General features: G+C 34.5%; 1 protein-coding gene across 2 annotated transcripts in view; it reads left to right on the forward strand.

Moving 5' to 3' along the window:
- Positions 1-14,938, forward strand: part of ANKRD13C (ankyrin repeat domain 13C) — an 81,004-nt gene that overhangs the window by 11,509 nt on the left and 54,557 nt on the right. For both annotated transcript variants that reach the window (XM_007471643.1, XM_007471644.1), the window contains exon 2: positions 13,190-13,231. In XM_007471643.1, the coding sequence (XP_007471705.1) occupies positions 13,190-13,231 (42 nt within the window). The remainder of the gene's footprint in view (positions 1-13,189; positions 13,232-14,938) is intronic.

Genomic DNA, 14,938 nt, shown 5'->3' on the forward strand with positions numbered 1-14,938 from the left:
CATAGTCTAGCCCTTTCTTACTTCTCTGATAAAATCTTTTACCAATCCCTCCTTTTTTTCTATGTCTGGCCATACTTATTTTCTTTCAGTTCCTTGAACATGCCAGGTTATTTCTGGCCTCTGTCTGGAAAGCATTTCTTCTCATTCTTTGATTTCATAGTTCTTACTTAGCTTTTAGATCTCATTTTAGAGAGATTTTCCTGACTTAAATATCAAAAAGTATGTCTGTCCTTATTATTTTCAGCCTTAGCCTTTTATTTTTCTCAACACTTACAGTCTATTTTGTTTCATTTTATATTTCTCTTTCTTTTATGAATATAAACTCCACGAGGGCAAGAATTATTTCTAGCTTATTAATGGTTGAATCTCCAGTGTCTAGCACTATGCCTAGCACATAGTGATCCTCGGTAAATATTTATTGAATGGAAATGAATGAATTTTCCTTCTGGGTAAAATGTTGGAGAAGTAACAGAACCTATGAACTCCTTCTAACTTTGTATTAAAATACAGTGATAACTCTAGAATCAAGTAAGCTAGATAATGAGAGAAAATTTTAGTAATAGTAATGTAGTATGATTACATATAGAAATTATATTGATGAATGACAGGTGTTCTATCCTGTCACCTGTAATGTGACATGAAACCCTTAGTGATTAGAGCATTGGTCTACAAACATTTCATTAAAGGGCAAGATAGTGAATATTACAGGCTTGCGGGCCATACCATTTGTTGCATGAAAGTAGCCATAGACAGTTCATAAACAATCAGCATGTGGCTGTGTTCCAGTAAAACTTTACGTCATGTCCCTGAATTAGAGGATGAAGAAGTTTCTAATATGGGAAACAGATGGCAGGAGCAAGTATGTGCTCGACAGCAAGCTGACCCTTTCTTCTTGCCTTCATTTATTGTTATCATTAAGACTTATAACAGTAGAAAAAAAATAAAACTTTTTCTGGTACCTTATTTTGAATAGAGAAATTCACACTAAAGAAGCAAGTGGGCAAGAGAGCTTATTTTAGTTGAGAGCTAGACTAACCTTGGTGATGGTTGTTAAGGAACAATAAATCCAGTGAAAAGGCCTTTTTAAGGAAGACTTTTTCTTTTAAAATTATTAGGAGAGTGAATAAGTTTTTACTTATCGGCCATCTATCTCTTATTTATCTTTAATCAGCTTTATTCTCATATAATTCCTATAGCATGCAGTTGAACCATTTAAGGTGTACAATGAAATGGTTTTTGGTATATTTAGAGTTGTGCAACCATTACCACAATCACTTTGAGAACATTTTTATCACCTTAAAAAGAAATCATGTATTTTTTTACCTTTCACTGGCCCCCACTCCATTTCCTCCAGCCCTAGACAATCTCTAATCTACTTTCTGTCTCTTTAGATTTTATTATTCTAGACACTTCATGTAAATGGAAATCACACAATCTGTGGTCTTTCACTTAGCACATTGTTTTTTAAGGTTCATTTGTATTTTAGCATGTATCACTATTTCATTCCTTTTTATTGCCGATTAAGATTACATTGTATGGATGTACCTCATTTTGTTTGCACATTCATCAATTAATGGACATCTGAGTTGTTTCTACTTTTTGGCTATTATGGGTAATGCTGCTATGAACACTTGAATATAAGTTTTTGTGTGGGCATGTTTTCATTTTCTTGGGTATATATCTTTTGCCGGGTCACGTGATAAGTTTGTGTTTACCATTTTGAGGAACTACCAAACTGTTTTGCAAAGTGGTTGCACTATTTTACTGGCCCAACAGCAGTGTTTGAGGATTTCAGTTTTTCCTCCTTTCCAACACTTGTTATAGCCATCCTAGTGAGCATAAAGTTGTATCTCCTTATGGTTTTGATTTGTATTTTCTTAATGGCTAATGATTTTGAGCATCTTTTCATGTGCTTTTTGGCCATTTGTATATCTTCTTTGGAGAAATGGCTATTCATATATTCCCATTTTTAAATTGGGTTGTCTTTTTATTATTTAGTTTTAAGGGTTTATTTAGAGTATTAGAGTCTCATAGGAAAGTGCTTAAATATCAGCTTGTTCTTTTAGCTTCAGAGTGTAGAGGAGTTTCTGCTATTTATTCTCTTGAATGTTGAGAGGATAGTGAGGGCAATATGCTCGTCCTTTCCCATATTAGATCTGAATAAATCATTTCAGGATGGATGAGCAGAAAAAAAAAATCCATTGAGAGTCTTTGGAAAACAGTTATTATAAAAGAAGCATCATTATAAGTATCCTGAAGATACTGTTAGGGATACTATAAGAAATAGAAGAAAAGTTTAGAAAATAATTGCCTTGTTTTTCAGTAACACATAAAACAGTTTGTTTCTCTAAAACTGTTAAATAGTGATGTGAAGAAAACAGTCCAAATTATGAAGATACTATGGAAATTTTAAAAAATATAGTCACTGCATTAAAATGATCTTTACAGAAAGTAAAGTCTGATCTTTACAGAAAGTAAAGTCATGACAGTAAAGAAAACTGAATGAGTGATGTACAAAAATAATTTGAAAACAAAGACTGTAGAGGAAAAGGAGACAGATTAAAAGAATGAAGGACAAGTTATAAATATGGACTTTACATGTGTAGATTGTATTCTATGAATAATATGAATTTCCAGAGAATAAAACAGAAGAAATGGATCAGAGGCAACATCCAAAGCTATAAATAAAGAAGAAAACATTTTTTTTATCTAAACTTTGTTCTGATTCCAAAGTTAGAGCTCATAATTTGTTCCAGGGAAAATTAATGAAAAGAGATCTGCATATCGTCACGCTATTTTTTTTTTTTTTAATTGCCCGAGCAGTGTGGCTTGTGGGATCTTAGTTCCCCCGACCAGGGATTGGACCCAGGTCCTCGGCAGTGAAAGTTCAGAGTCCTAACCACTGGACTGCCAGGGAATTCCCTCTTGGTGCTATTTTAAAATCGAATGAATCCTACATATATACAAGTAAAAAACACAGATTACTATAATATTGAACTAAAATGTATATCAGTTTGGCCTCAGACCTCGCCAATGTTAGAACATACTTGATACACCATCTGCCAACTGTAGAATTCTTTCTAGCCAAATATTCATTTGTGAAAGCAATAGTAACATTCTAGAAAATAGACCAACCATCATGATATCATTCCTGAAAAATATTATTCAAAGAAGTATCTCAGATTGGAAGGGTTAAATGACTAACCCAAGAAAGGAGACATGTGTCCGAAAAGGACTGATAATGAATTTTTAACCAGTTAAATATACCATGGATCAGTCTAATAATTAAAGCAAATATGATTATAATCCTGAGAGCAAATTTCCAAACCCCCTGCCCCCAAAAAACCCAAAAAGCCACTTTTGCTTCAAATTTTGAGAGACATGTAATCTATAATGGGTAAGGAAATGGTTTATAACCACTGATTAAATTAGTGAAACAAAAATGGAGCTAGAGGAGACATAAAATTACTGAACTCTTTAAAATTGCATCAAAAAGAATAAAATACCTAGGAATAAACATTCTTAAAGAGGTTAAAGACCTGTACTAGGAAAGCTGTAAGGCACTGATGAAAGAAATTGAAGATGACACAAACAGATGGAAAGATATACCATGTTCATGGATTGGAAGAATTAATATTGCTGAAATGGCTATACCACCCAAAGCAGTCTACAGACTCAGTGCAATCCCTATCAAAATACTAAGGGCATTTTTCACAGAGCTAGAATGAATAATTCTAAAATTTGTATGGAAACACAAAAGACCCTGATTAGCAAAGGCAGTCTTGAGAAAGAAGAACAGAGCTGGAGGGATCATGCTCCCTGACTTCAGACTGTACTACAAAGCTACAGTAAGCAAAACAGTATGGTACTGGCACAAAAACAGACACATAGATCAATGGAAGAGAATAGAGGGCCCAGAAATAAACCCACGAACATATGGTCAATTATTCTATGACTTTGTCATAGGAGGCAAGAATATACAGTGGAGAAAAGACAGTCTCTTTAATAAGTGATGCTGGGAAAACTGGACAGCTACATGTCAAAGAATGAAATTAGAACATTCTCTAACACCATATACAAAAATAAACTCAAAATGGATTAAAGACATAAATGTAAGACCAGAAATCATAAAGCTTCTCAGAAGAAAACATAGGCAAACACTCTTTGTCATAAATAGTAGCAAAATTTTTTTGGTTCTGTCTCCCAAAGCAAAGGAAAAAAAAGCAAAAATAAACAAACAGGACCTAATTAAACCAGAAAGCATTTGCATAGCAAAGGAAACCACTGACAAAAATGAAACAGCAACCTATGGAATGGGAGAAAATATTTGAAAATGATCTGATCAACAAGGGGTTAATATCCAAAATATATAAACAACTCATATAACTCAACGTCAAAAAAAAACGCAGTTGAAAAATGAGACAGAAGATCTGAATAGACAGTTTTCCAAAGAAGACATACACATTGTTAACAGACACATGAAAAGATGTTCAACTTTGTTTAATCATCAGAGATATGCGAATTAAAATCACAATGAGATATCACCTCACACCTGTCAGAATGGCTGTCATCAAAAGGAACACAAATAATAAAACAACTATACTCCAATAAAAACTAATTTTAAAAAACACAAATAACAAATGTTGACGAGGATAGGGAGAAAAGGGAACCCTAGTTCCCAGTTGGTAGGAATGCAAATTGGTGCAGCCACCATGGAAAACAGTATGGAGTTTTCTCAAAAAACTAAAAATAGAACTACCATATGACCCAGCAATTCCTCTCTTGGGTATTTATCTGAAAAAAGCTGAAAACACTAATTCAAAAAGATACATCCACCCCAATGTTCATAGCAGCATTCTTTACAATTGCCAAGATATGGAAGCGACCTGAATGTCCATCAGCAGATGAATGGATAAAGAAGATGTGGTTTACATACAATGGAGTATTACTCAGCCATAAAAAAGAATGGAACTTTGCCATTTGTAACAACATTGATGAACTTGGAGGGTATTGTGCTAAGTGAAATAAGTCAGACAGAGAAAGACAAATACTATATGATATTACTTATGTGTGGAATATAAAAAGTAAAATAGACTAGTGAATATAACAAAAAAAGAAACAGTCACAGATATACAGAAGAGTCGCAGATATAGATATGAGGAGAGGGAAAGGGGGACAAGAAGAGGGTAGTGGATTAAGAGGTACAGACTACCATGTATAAAATAAATAGGCTACAAGGATAATAATACAGGGAATATAGCCAATATTTTTTAATAACTATAAATGGAATATAACCTTTAAAATTGTGAATCATTGCATTATACACCAACTATACCTCAGTAAAAAAGAAAAAGTCCAGACCTCTTCATTTGTTGTAATGGGAATCAAAAGTATAGTTTACTTTTTTACTTTGAGTGTTAGATAAGTATGAGTTTAAAAATGTGTTCTAGGACTTCCCTGATGGCACAGTGGTTAAGAATCCGCCTGCCAGTGCAGGGGATATGGGTTTGGGCCCTGGTCCGGGAAGATCCCACATGCCGCGGAGCAACTAAGCCCGTGCGCCACAACTACTGAGCCTGCGCTCTAGAGCCCCCGAGCCACAACTACTGAGCCCATGTGCCACAACTACCGAAGCCCGCACGCCTAGAGCCCGTGCTCTAAAACAAAGAGAAACCACCACAGTGAGAAGCCCATGCACCACAACGAAGAGTAGCCCCTGCTCATTGAAACTATAGAAAGCCCGCGCGCAGCAACGAAGACCCAGTGCAGCCAAAAATAAATAAATAAATTTATTTAAAAAAAAGGGTGGTTCTAAAAAGTGTTAGTTTGCTATAAATAGAATTTAAAATCTATCTGTAAACTGTTATTGCGGAAGATGAATTTTTAAAGTACAAATTAAAAAAAAAAAGTAGAAAAGCAAAGCCACAGGACTTAAAAAACAGAAGTCTCCAAAAGTATGATTGTGTCAAATAAAGCTTTATAGTCCCATATTGTGTTAGTAATGATTCTTGGATTTACAAGTGATAGAAACTCATTGCAAACTAGCTTAAGCCCCAAAGTATTTATTGATTCATATAACTGAAGATGATAGGGTAGGAGACAATAGTGACATGATTGTATTCAGATTTCCTGCAGTATCATCAGGACTTTTGTTGGCGGCGGGGCGGGTATTGTACAATTTGTTAGATCTGGTGTTATGTAGAATTTAATTCTTCCCTCTTGCAGTTGGGCTTTCTTCTATGTCAGAGTTCTTCAACCTCTACAGTTGACATTTTGTGCTGGATGATTCTGTGTGGTGGGAAGCTATCCTGTGCACTATAGGTATTTAGTAGCATCCCTGGCCTCTACCTTCTAGATGCCATTAGCACCCTCCACTCCCCAGTTTTGACAACGAAAAATGTGCCAGACATTGCCACATATCCTCTGGGGGATAAAATTGTCCCTGATTCAGACCCGCTAATCTATATGGTAGAGAATATGCAGTCTCATACTCAGAACCTTAAAGTACTAAGGTTCCAATGGCAAGAGACAGTTTTCCTCACTGGCTCAAGTACAAAAAAAAAATGCAGAAAAGAACCTTGACTCAGGTGGGAATTGTGCCCTTCCCTGAAACTATTTTCTAATTAGGTATCAGACTAGTTGGGTTTGTGTCATGTGTCTTCCCTGGTTCATGTACTTAAGGTATGGCATTTGTTACTAAGAGAAAGGAGTAGTGAAGAAATTCCAAAAGTAACAACGATGACATCTACTAACTAAAAGGGAAGAAAAGGACTTTCACACATACTTGAAGGAGAATAGTGAAAAATGGAAATTTTATTGTTGAGTCAATGGTAAAGAAGAGAAAGCTATGAATCCTCAAGATTAATTGCTGATAAAATTGAATTTGAGGTAAAAATAATTTAAAAGTGCTAAGAGAGTAATTATATTTTGATAGAAGTTATGATCATTAGCACTCATAAAAGTATTGCATCTTTATGCACTAATCAAAAAAGTATAAAAAAATAAAGCAAATTATTAACGAAGATGGAGAAAAGTTAACACATAAAATCAAAGTAGAACTTCTGCCTCTAGTAATGATGAACTAGATAATGAGGATAACTCTTCTTTAGAAGGCAATAAGAAGAAAATATTCTGCTTTAAGGGCATTGGAGATCTATGAGGTCGGAAGGGATACTGGGCCAAGATCTGGCAGAAGATGGAAATCCAAAGATGCAAACCTAACATTTGAGGTTATTTTTCCCCAGCAGCTTTTGTGAATCCAGAAGAAGCAGTTAAGAGGCTGAGCAGTACTTTTGACAGCCTTGGTGAGCTAAGAGGACAAAAGATGGAGGCCAGGGCCTACCAGGTGTGGGGTATCTCTTAAACATGCTGCTTTGGCGGATGGAAACTTGAAGAGCTGCAGCTTAGGAATAAGGTTGAACTGCAGGTAAATCAGCTCTGATATAGGTTGAAGCATAGCTTTGAGTCATTTGTGAGGGCCAAAAAAAAAATGTCAATCCCTGGATTAGTCTAGTACCCCCAGCCACATGTCAGAAGCAAATAAAAGTCTCTGTAGAATTTGTTTCTTAGGCTTCAAGATTTTTGTAGAAGGAGTTAATTAAATACGTTCAGCATACAATTAAAGATGACCAGCATTATAGGGAAACTAGACAACATGAATGAGAACCAGAGAGAAGCAATAAGAGAAACAGAGCCATGAGAGCTTCATTTATTGTAATTATTACTAGACAGACTTTATTTTTTATTTATTTATTTAATAGAAGTATAGTTGATTTACAATGTTGTGTTAGTTGCTGGTGTACAGCAAAGTGATTCAGTTATACACATATATATTCCTTTTCAGATTTTTTTCCATTGTAGTTTATTACAAGATATTGAGTATAGCTCTCTGTGCTATATAGTAGGACCTTGTTGTTTATCTATTTTATATATAGTAGTTTGTATGGACAGAGACTTTAAATAACAATGTTTATTATGTTCTTGGGGGATGAGAGACAAGTTTGAATATTTTAGTGGAGAACTGGAAACTATGATAATTGAAGTAACATATTTGGAAAATAATTCAATAGAAATTCTCAAATGGAAATATATAATAACTGAATTAAAAACTAAATGGGCTTAATAACAGTTTAGATCCTGAAGAAGACAGAACTCATGATCTTGGAAATATGTCAGGAGGAAATATCTACAATGAAAAGGGAAGGAAATTTTTTAAAAATTAAAACTGGTAAGAGTAGTTCTATGTTAATTGACCCCCAGGAGAGAAGAGAGAGAATATGGGGCTAAAGCAATATTTGAGGAGACAGTTACTGAGAATTTTCCAAAATTGATGAAAGACACCAATTCAGAGATTTAACAAGTCCAACCCAAGTAGAATAAAAAAAGGATTCCACATTGGAGTGAAATGGCTGAGAAAAAAATCTTAAGTGCAGCCAGAGAAGTCACATTACTTTAAAAGGATCAGTAGAAATTCCTACAGCTGACTTCTCAACAAAAAAGAAAACCATAAGACTACATAGAATACTGAAGAAAATAACAGCCAATCAAGAATTATATACCCTGTACAATATCCTTCAAAGTTGAATAAACATTTAAAATCAAAAACCTAAGTGAATTCACTTATCAGACCACCACTAAAATAAATACTGAAGGATGTGTTTCAGATAGAAGAAAAATGATTCTAATGGAAGGCTAGAGAGGTAGGAAGGAATGAAGAGCAACAAAAGTGGTAAGAAATCTTAAATGAATATTGATTCCATAAGGTACAAATAAAGGCTCATGGCACTAGATAACAGCATATAAATCTGGATGGAGGGAAGGAAGTTAGTGTTCTAAGGTCAATGACTTGCTCTCAAGAAGGGAATGTGCCATTTAACATTAGACTTTGATAAATCAAGGATGCATATTTTAAACTCTAGAGCTGTGCTGTCTAATAGAAAGCCAATGGAAGCCACATTTATAACTAAGTTTTTTAATAGCCACATAAAATAGAAGAAGGTGAAATTAATTTTAATATTACATTTTATTTAACCCAAAATATCCAAAACATTATTTTAACATGATGATCAATATAAAACATTATTGAGATATTTTACATTCTTGTTTTTCATACTAAGTCTTCAAAATCCCACTTATGGCACATCTCAGTTCAGACTAGCCGCATTTCAAATGCTCGGTAACCACATGTGGCTACCATATGGGACAGTGCATTTCTAGGAAACTACTAAAAGAATAGTAAAATAAAAAAATATATACCTTCCATCCACAGATAAAAAACCAAAACAGAATAATGAAAATAATCAATTTAGAAGAAGGTAAGAAAGATGAGAAAAAGGAACATGGAACCAGCAGGACAAATAGAAAGCACAAAGCTGGATGGTAGATTTAAACTCCAATAATATCAGTAAGTATAACATATGAGACTGGATTAAATGCTCTGGTTAAAAGACAAATATTGTTTTACTGTATGAAAAAACACCCAACTACATACAGTTGGAAACACATCTGAAATATAACAATATGTAAAAATTGAAAGTGAGGAGTGAAAAATATATTCCATGTAAATATCAATCAAAAAATTTGGAATAGTTATATTAACATCATAGTAGGTTTAAAAGCAGAAAACATCTGAGATAAAGAGAGGTGCTTCAAGATGAAAATCATTTGTTGAACTAGGGAAGTGTAAGGATTTGATTTGTACTTGGTAACGTAGCTGAAAATATATCAAGCAAAGTTGCTAGAAGTACAAGAAGACATAGAAACCCCCAATTACAGTGGGATATTTTTAACATTCCTCTTTCTTTAACAAGCTGACAAAAAAAACAGTAAGGATATAAAAGATATGAACAACACAAACAGGATCTAGTAGGTTTATATGAAATGCTATACCCAAAACCCTTAGGATACATGTTCTTTTCAAGGTTACAGAAAACATTTACAAAAATTGACCAAACTTGACCATAAAGCAACTCTCAACATGTTTCACACTGAGATTATACTGAGTCTGTTCTCTGATCTCAGTGCAAGTAAACTAGAAATTATTAATAAAAAGGTAAATATACTAGGAAATGGTAAAAAAAATCAAGCATTTAAGAATCCAAAAAATTAGAAAAAGAACAACTTAACTTGCTTAATTTCCCAAGTTGAGTCTATTTTACCCAAATAACATAGAAGAAAAGAAGTAATAAAAGAGCAAGAATTATTGAATTAAAACAGACATTAAGTAGCAACATGCCAAAACTTTGTTCTTTAAAAAAGTGCATAGGGCTTCCCTGGTGGCGCAGTGGTTGAGAGTCCGCCTGCCGATGCAGGGGACACGGGTTCGGGCCCCATCCGGGAAGATCCCACATGCCGCGGAGCGGCTGGACCCGTGAGCCATGGCCGCTGAGCCTGCGCGTCCGGAGCCTGTGCTCTGTAACGGGAGAGGCCACAACAGTGAGAGGCCCGTGTACCGAAGGAAAAAAAAAAAGTGCATACAATTAATAAACCTCAGACTGATCAAAGAAAAAGAAAACACAAGTAACAAATGTGAATGAATGAAAAGTGGGGCATCTGCATAAATTTTAATGTCATTAAAAAAATCATGGATATTGTGAACAAAATGTATGACAATAGGTGACAATTTATATGACATGGACAGAATCCCTGAAAAATTTAATTTGTCAAAATGCACACAAAAAGGAATTAGAAAACATAAGTACTCTTGTTATTAAAGACAGTGAATCCATAATAAAAATGTTCACTCAAAGGAAACTCCAGGGCTAGATGGTTTTACAAGTGTATTCGTGTAAACATCTAGGAAAAATAACACCAAAAGTTTTAAAATTACATTACTTAATTATGGAAACATTTGAGTTTGCAACCCTTGCCTAAGGTAATGCCTGTTAAGTTTTAGTGATCAGGTTTCTGTAACTATTTGATATTTTTAAGGTTTGTTTCTATAGTAAGAACTTTCTCTTATGCCTTCATTCACGAATGCTTATTGACTGTTTTGAATGTTAGATGTGTATTGGAAGCATTTCATATACATAAATAAACAAAATATGTATCTAGTTATCCTGAGGTTAATGTCTAATGAAGGAGACATGTTTACACAAAAAATTAAAAGTACAGTTTAGTGTGAAAAGTGCTGCAATAAAAAGATAGGTATAGAGGGCTTTGGGAGCAGTGCAGAGGGACATCTGATTGTCTAGAGAAGACTTCAGTGAATAGGTGATGTTTGAGCTAAGCCCTAAAAGGTGAGTATTAACTTGCCAGGCAGATCGGGAAGGAATATTTAGGAAGGATTAATAAAATGTGTGTAGAATATCGAGAACCTGGTTTATTGGAGAATTTATTGTATGCAGTTCAGGTGAAATACAGGGTAAGGAAGAAAACAGGAGAAGAAAAGAAGGTAAGGACCTATCTCAAGAACCTTTTATGCCATGTTAAGGATAAAATATGGACCACTTCCAGCCTTTTAAGTGGAACTGTAACATGGTCAAATTTTTGTTTTAAAATTATTATTCCAGGGCTTCCCTGGTGGCGCAGTGCTTGAGAGTCCGCCTGCCGATGCAGGAGACGCGGGTTCGTGCCCCGTTTCGGGAAGATCCCACACGCCGCGGAGCGGCTGGGCCCGTGAGCCATGGCCACTGAGCCTGCGCGTCCGGAGCCTGTGCTCCGCAAATGGGAGAGGCCACAACAGTGAGAGGCCCGCATAACGCAAGAAAAAAAAAAAAAATTATTATTCCAGTATAGAGAGGAGATTGAAATGGGGCAAAACTGGAGGCAGGGAGACTTGAAGGTTGTTGCAGTAGATATTCAGGTAAGGTGATGAGAGCTTAAACTAGAAAAGAGGTGGGAATTAAGAATGATAGTCCGAAGTAAAGGCTTTGGTTTTGGCATAGTGTTGAGCTTTTGTTTCTGGCACCAATTTGTCAACAAGTTTGTTTACTTTTTATGATGGCTTTTTGGTTTTGATAAATTGTCATAGAATGTGAATGCAAACTTATGAAAATAGTTCAATATTTAGAAAAGGTGGAAGACGATCTTATTCTAGACCAGTCAAACTGGAAATTGATACTTATACATGTGGATTTCTTTTCTCTTTTTCTGGAGCTGATCAGACACAAAATAAATGTTTAGAATAACAAGGTACTGTTTTTAGTAAAACAGAAAATGTGTATCTTCTACAGACCCACCTAGGATTTAGCATTTTGAGACAGAAGAAATTATTTACCTTTGCAATATATATATATATTTTAAATTGAAGTTTAATTGGCATACAACATTTTATTACTTTCAAGTGTATAACAATGATTTCATGTTTGTATATAGTGAAATGATTACCACAAGAAGTCTGGTTAATATCCATCACCATACATAGTTCAAAATATTTTTTTTCTTGTGATGAGAACTTCTAAGATCTACTCTCAGCAACTTTCTAACATGCAGTATAATAATAGTCATGCTGTATATTACATCCCTGTGACATTTTTTTGACTGAAAGTTTGTACCTTTTGATTCTCTTCACCCATTTCGCCTACCCTCCCATTCTCCACCTTTGGCAACCACCAGTTCATTCTCAGTATATATATATATATATATTCATATATATTTAAAAGATTCTACATATAAATGAGATAATACAATATTTGTCTTTATCTGACTTATTTCACTTAGCATAATGCCCTTGAGGTCCATCTCTGTTGTTGATGGACACTTTGGTTGTTTCCATATCTTGGCTGTTGTAAATAATGCTGCAATGAACATGGGGGTGCATATATTTTTTCCAGTTAGTGTTTTCATTTTCTTTTATTTATTAAAACTTGAGGACTGGGATTGGGTCTTATTGATATTTATGAGCAAGGATGAGTATATATATAGTAAGGTACTTAAATTGTGTGCTGAATGAACAAAGATTGATGTAATAGAGAAATTAGCAGCAAAGGAATCTGACATCTGGAGAAGAAATCCCAAAAGCAAAATGGATACTTTTACGGGAGGTGGGGGGAAGAGGAGTAAGATACCTTGTGTTTAGAAAGCATAGCATCCTCTGACCCTCACTTTGCCACATAAGCAGGATCATTTTGTGGTCACATTATTTTTGCTTAAAATTTGTCAGAGAAATTTCTGAAGGAGCTGAAACCACCTTAAAATAATTTTCCTGATGTTTCTACACTAATTTAATTTATTTTTGCTTTTGTTTTAGGAAACACTCCTTTACATCTTGCTGTGATGTTAGGAAATAAAGGTTAGTAAATATTTTCTTTTTTTGTTTAACTTCACTCATGTATAGTCAGTTTAAATATTTTAAGATGAGTTTTATGTTTTGAGTTTTAAAAAATTCACCTGATTATTTGATGTCCTAATTGAGTTTAGGATTCAGTATATTAAAAAACACAAATACTTTGTCATTTATCATAGCACTTTTTTCAAAGAGTTAGTGGAAGTCTTGTGCTAATCTTTAGGCCTTTTGAAGCTTTTTTTTTCTTGTTTGGTTATTTTATCAAGGAAGTATAATTTCAGGAGACTCTTGTTTCCAAATATTAAGTTTTATTAATTATTGTAATACTTTTAATATTAAAAGAGTTTTATAAGATCCTTTAATATGGACTATTTTATATATCTAAACTCATAAGTCTAGATTTTTTTATGGTAGATGATAATAAAAAGTTAGTACTTATTTATCCTCCAAAAAGGAAAGCAACAACTCATAGACAGGTGATTTAAAAGATCTACTTTTTAAGGCTATTCCTAGATGGAATACGTCTTAGTTATCCGGATCCCCAGTAACCCTGGAAAGTGAGGATTCCAGATAGCTGATTGGCAACGTTTTGAGTGCTAGATTTTTAAATTTTGGATGTGCTTGATAAAAATCTTTGGAAGACGTATACTCTTGAATTTTTAAACAGGTTAATTAATTTTTGTCAACACTTTTCTGATGATCTAGCTGTATCATTATGAACATCTATTATTGTTATATAGTGTAATGTGGCTGTTACTGTAAACATTTGATCTGAATGTATGATGATCTGAAGGATGTTACTAGAACTTACTTTGTTGAAAAAAAATTCTTTTGTTGGTTTGGTTTTAAGTTCCTGTGCTTAGGTGAAGTATATGATTTGTAGGAAATTTAATACTACATAAATTGGGGGCTCAAATCTTTATTTCTTTATTTAGTTATGCTATTTTTTTCTCCTTACAAGGAAGAGACTCAGTCAAGTAACTTTTAAGTAAAGAGAGATTCATTAAGGTGCTACATATTATAGAAATTCAAGCTATGGGGACTAGCTATGTCTCAGGAAGAGTAGTAACCAAGACAGTCTGGGAAATCAGCCATCCTTTCTCCCTTCCTCCCTCCCTCTGTCCTTCGTCCCTTCCTTCCTCTCTCTCTCCCTCCCTTCCCTTCTTCTTCTCTCCCTCCCTCCTTCCCTCCCCCCCCCTCCACCGCAACCTTCCTCCTTCCTTCCCTTCGGATATGTATATCTATCCATCTATTTGTCTGTCCAACTATCAATCATCTATCATCTGTCTGTCTCTTATGGTGCATCTGCTGTTCTTTCTTTATATATATATATATATATATATATATATATATATATATATATATAAATATTCTCCCTTTTCTTGATTGATTTTTCTGTTTAGTGAAATTGACCATGACCCAAAATAACTGTTCTAGGTTCCTAAACCTTCAAGGCTTTCTGATTTCAGTGTTCTCCACCAAGTAGTTCAGTTTCTTAGGTTCCTGAATTTCTGAGCAAAAAGTTTGATTGGTCTAGTTCATATCAAGCCAGGTCACAGTGATGAGTGACTGGCAATCTCATGAATTGACTTCGGGATATATATTTACTCATGTGTAGTTAGCTTTAGCTTGGCTGGCTTTGGGTGAGAGTTGGGAGTAGCAGAGGAAACCAGGAATACAGAGGAAGAATGTTTATCAGGAATATTGGCAGGG

This window comes from Lipotes vexillifer, unplaced genomic scaffold (assembly GCF_000442215.2).
Source record: "Lipotes vexillifer unplaced genomic scaffold, Lipotes_vexillifer_v1.1 scaffold461, whole genome shotgun sequence".
In the NCBI taxonomy this organism is placed as follows: Eukaryota; Metazoa; Chordata; class Mammalia; order Artiodactyla; family Lipotidae; genus Lipotes; species Lipotes vexillifer.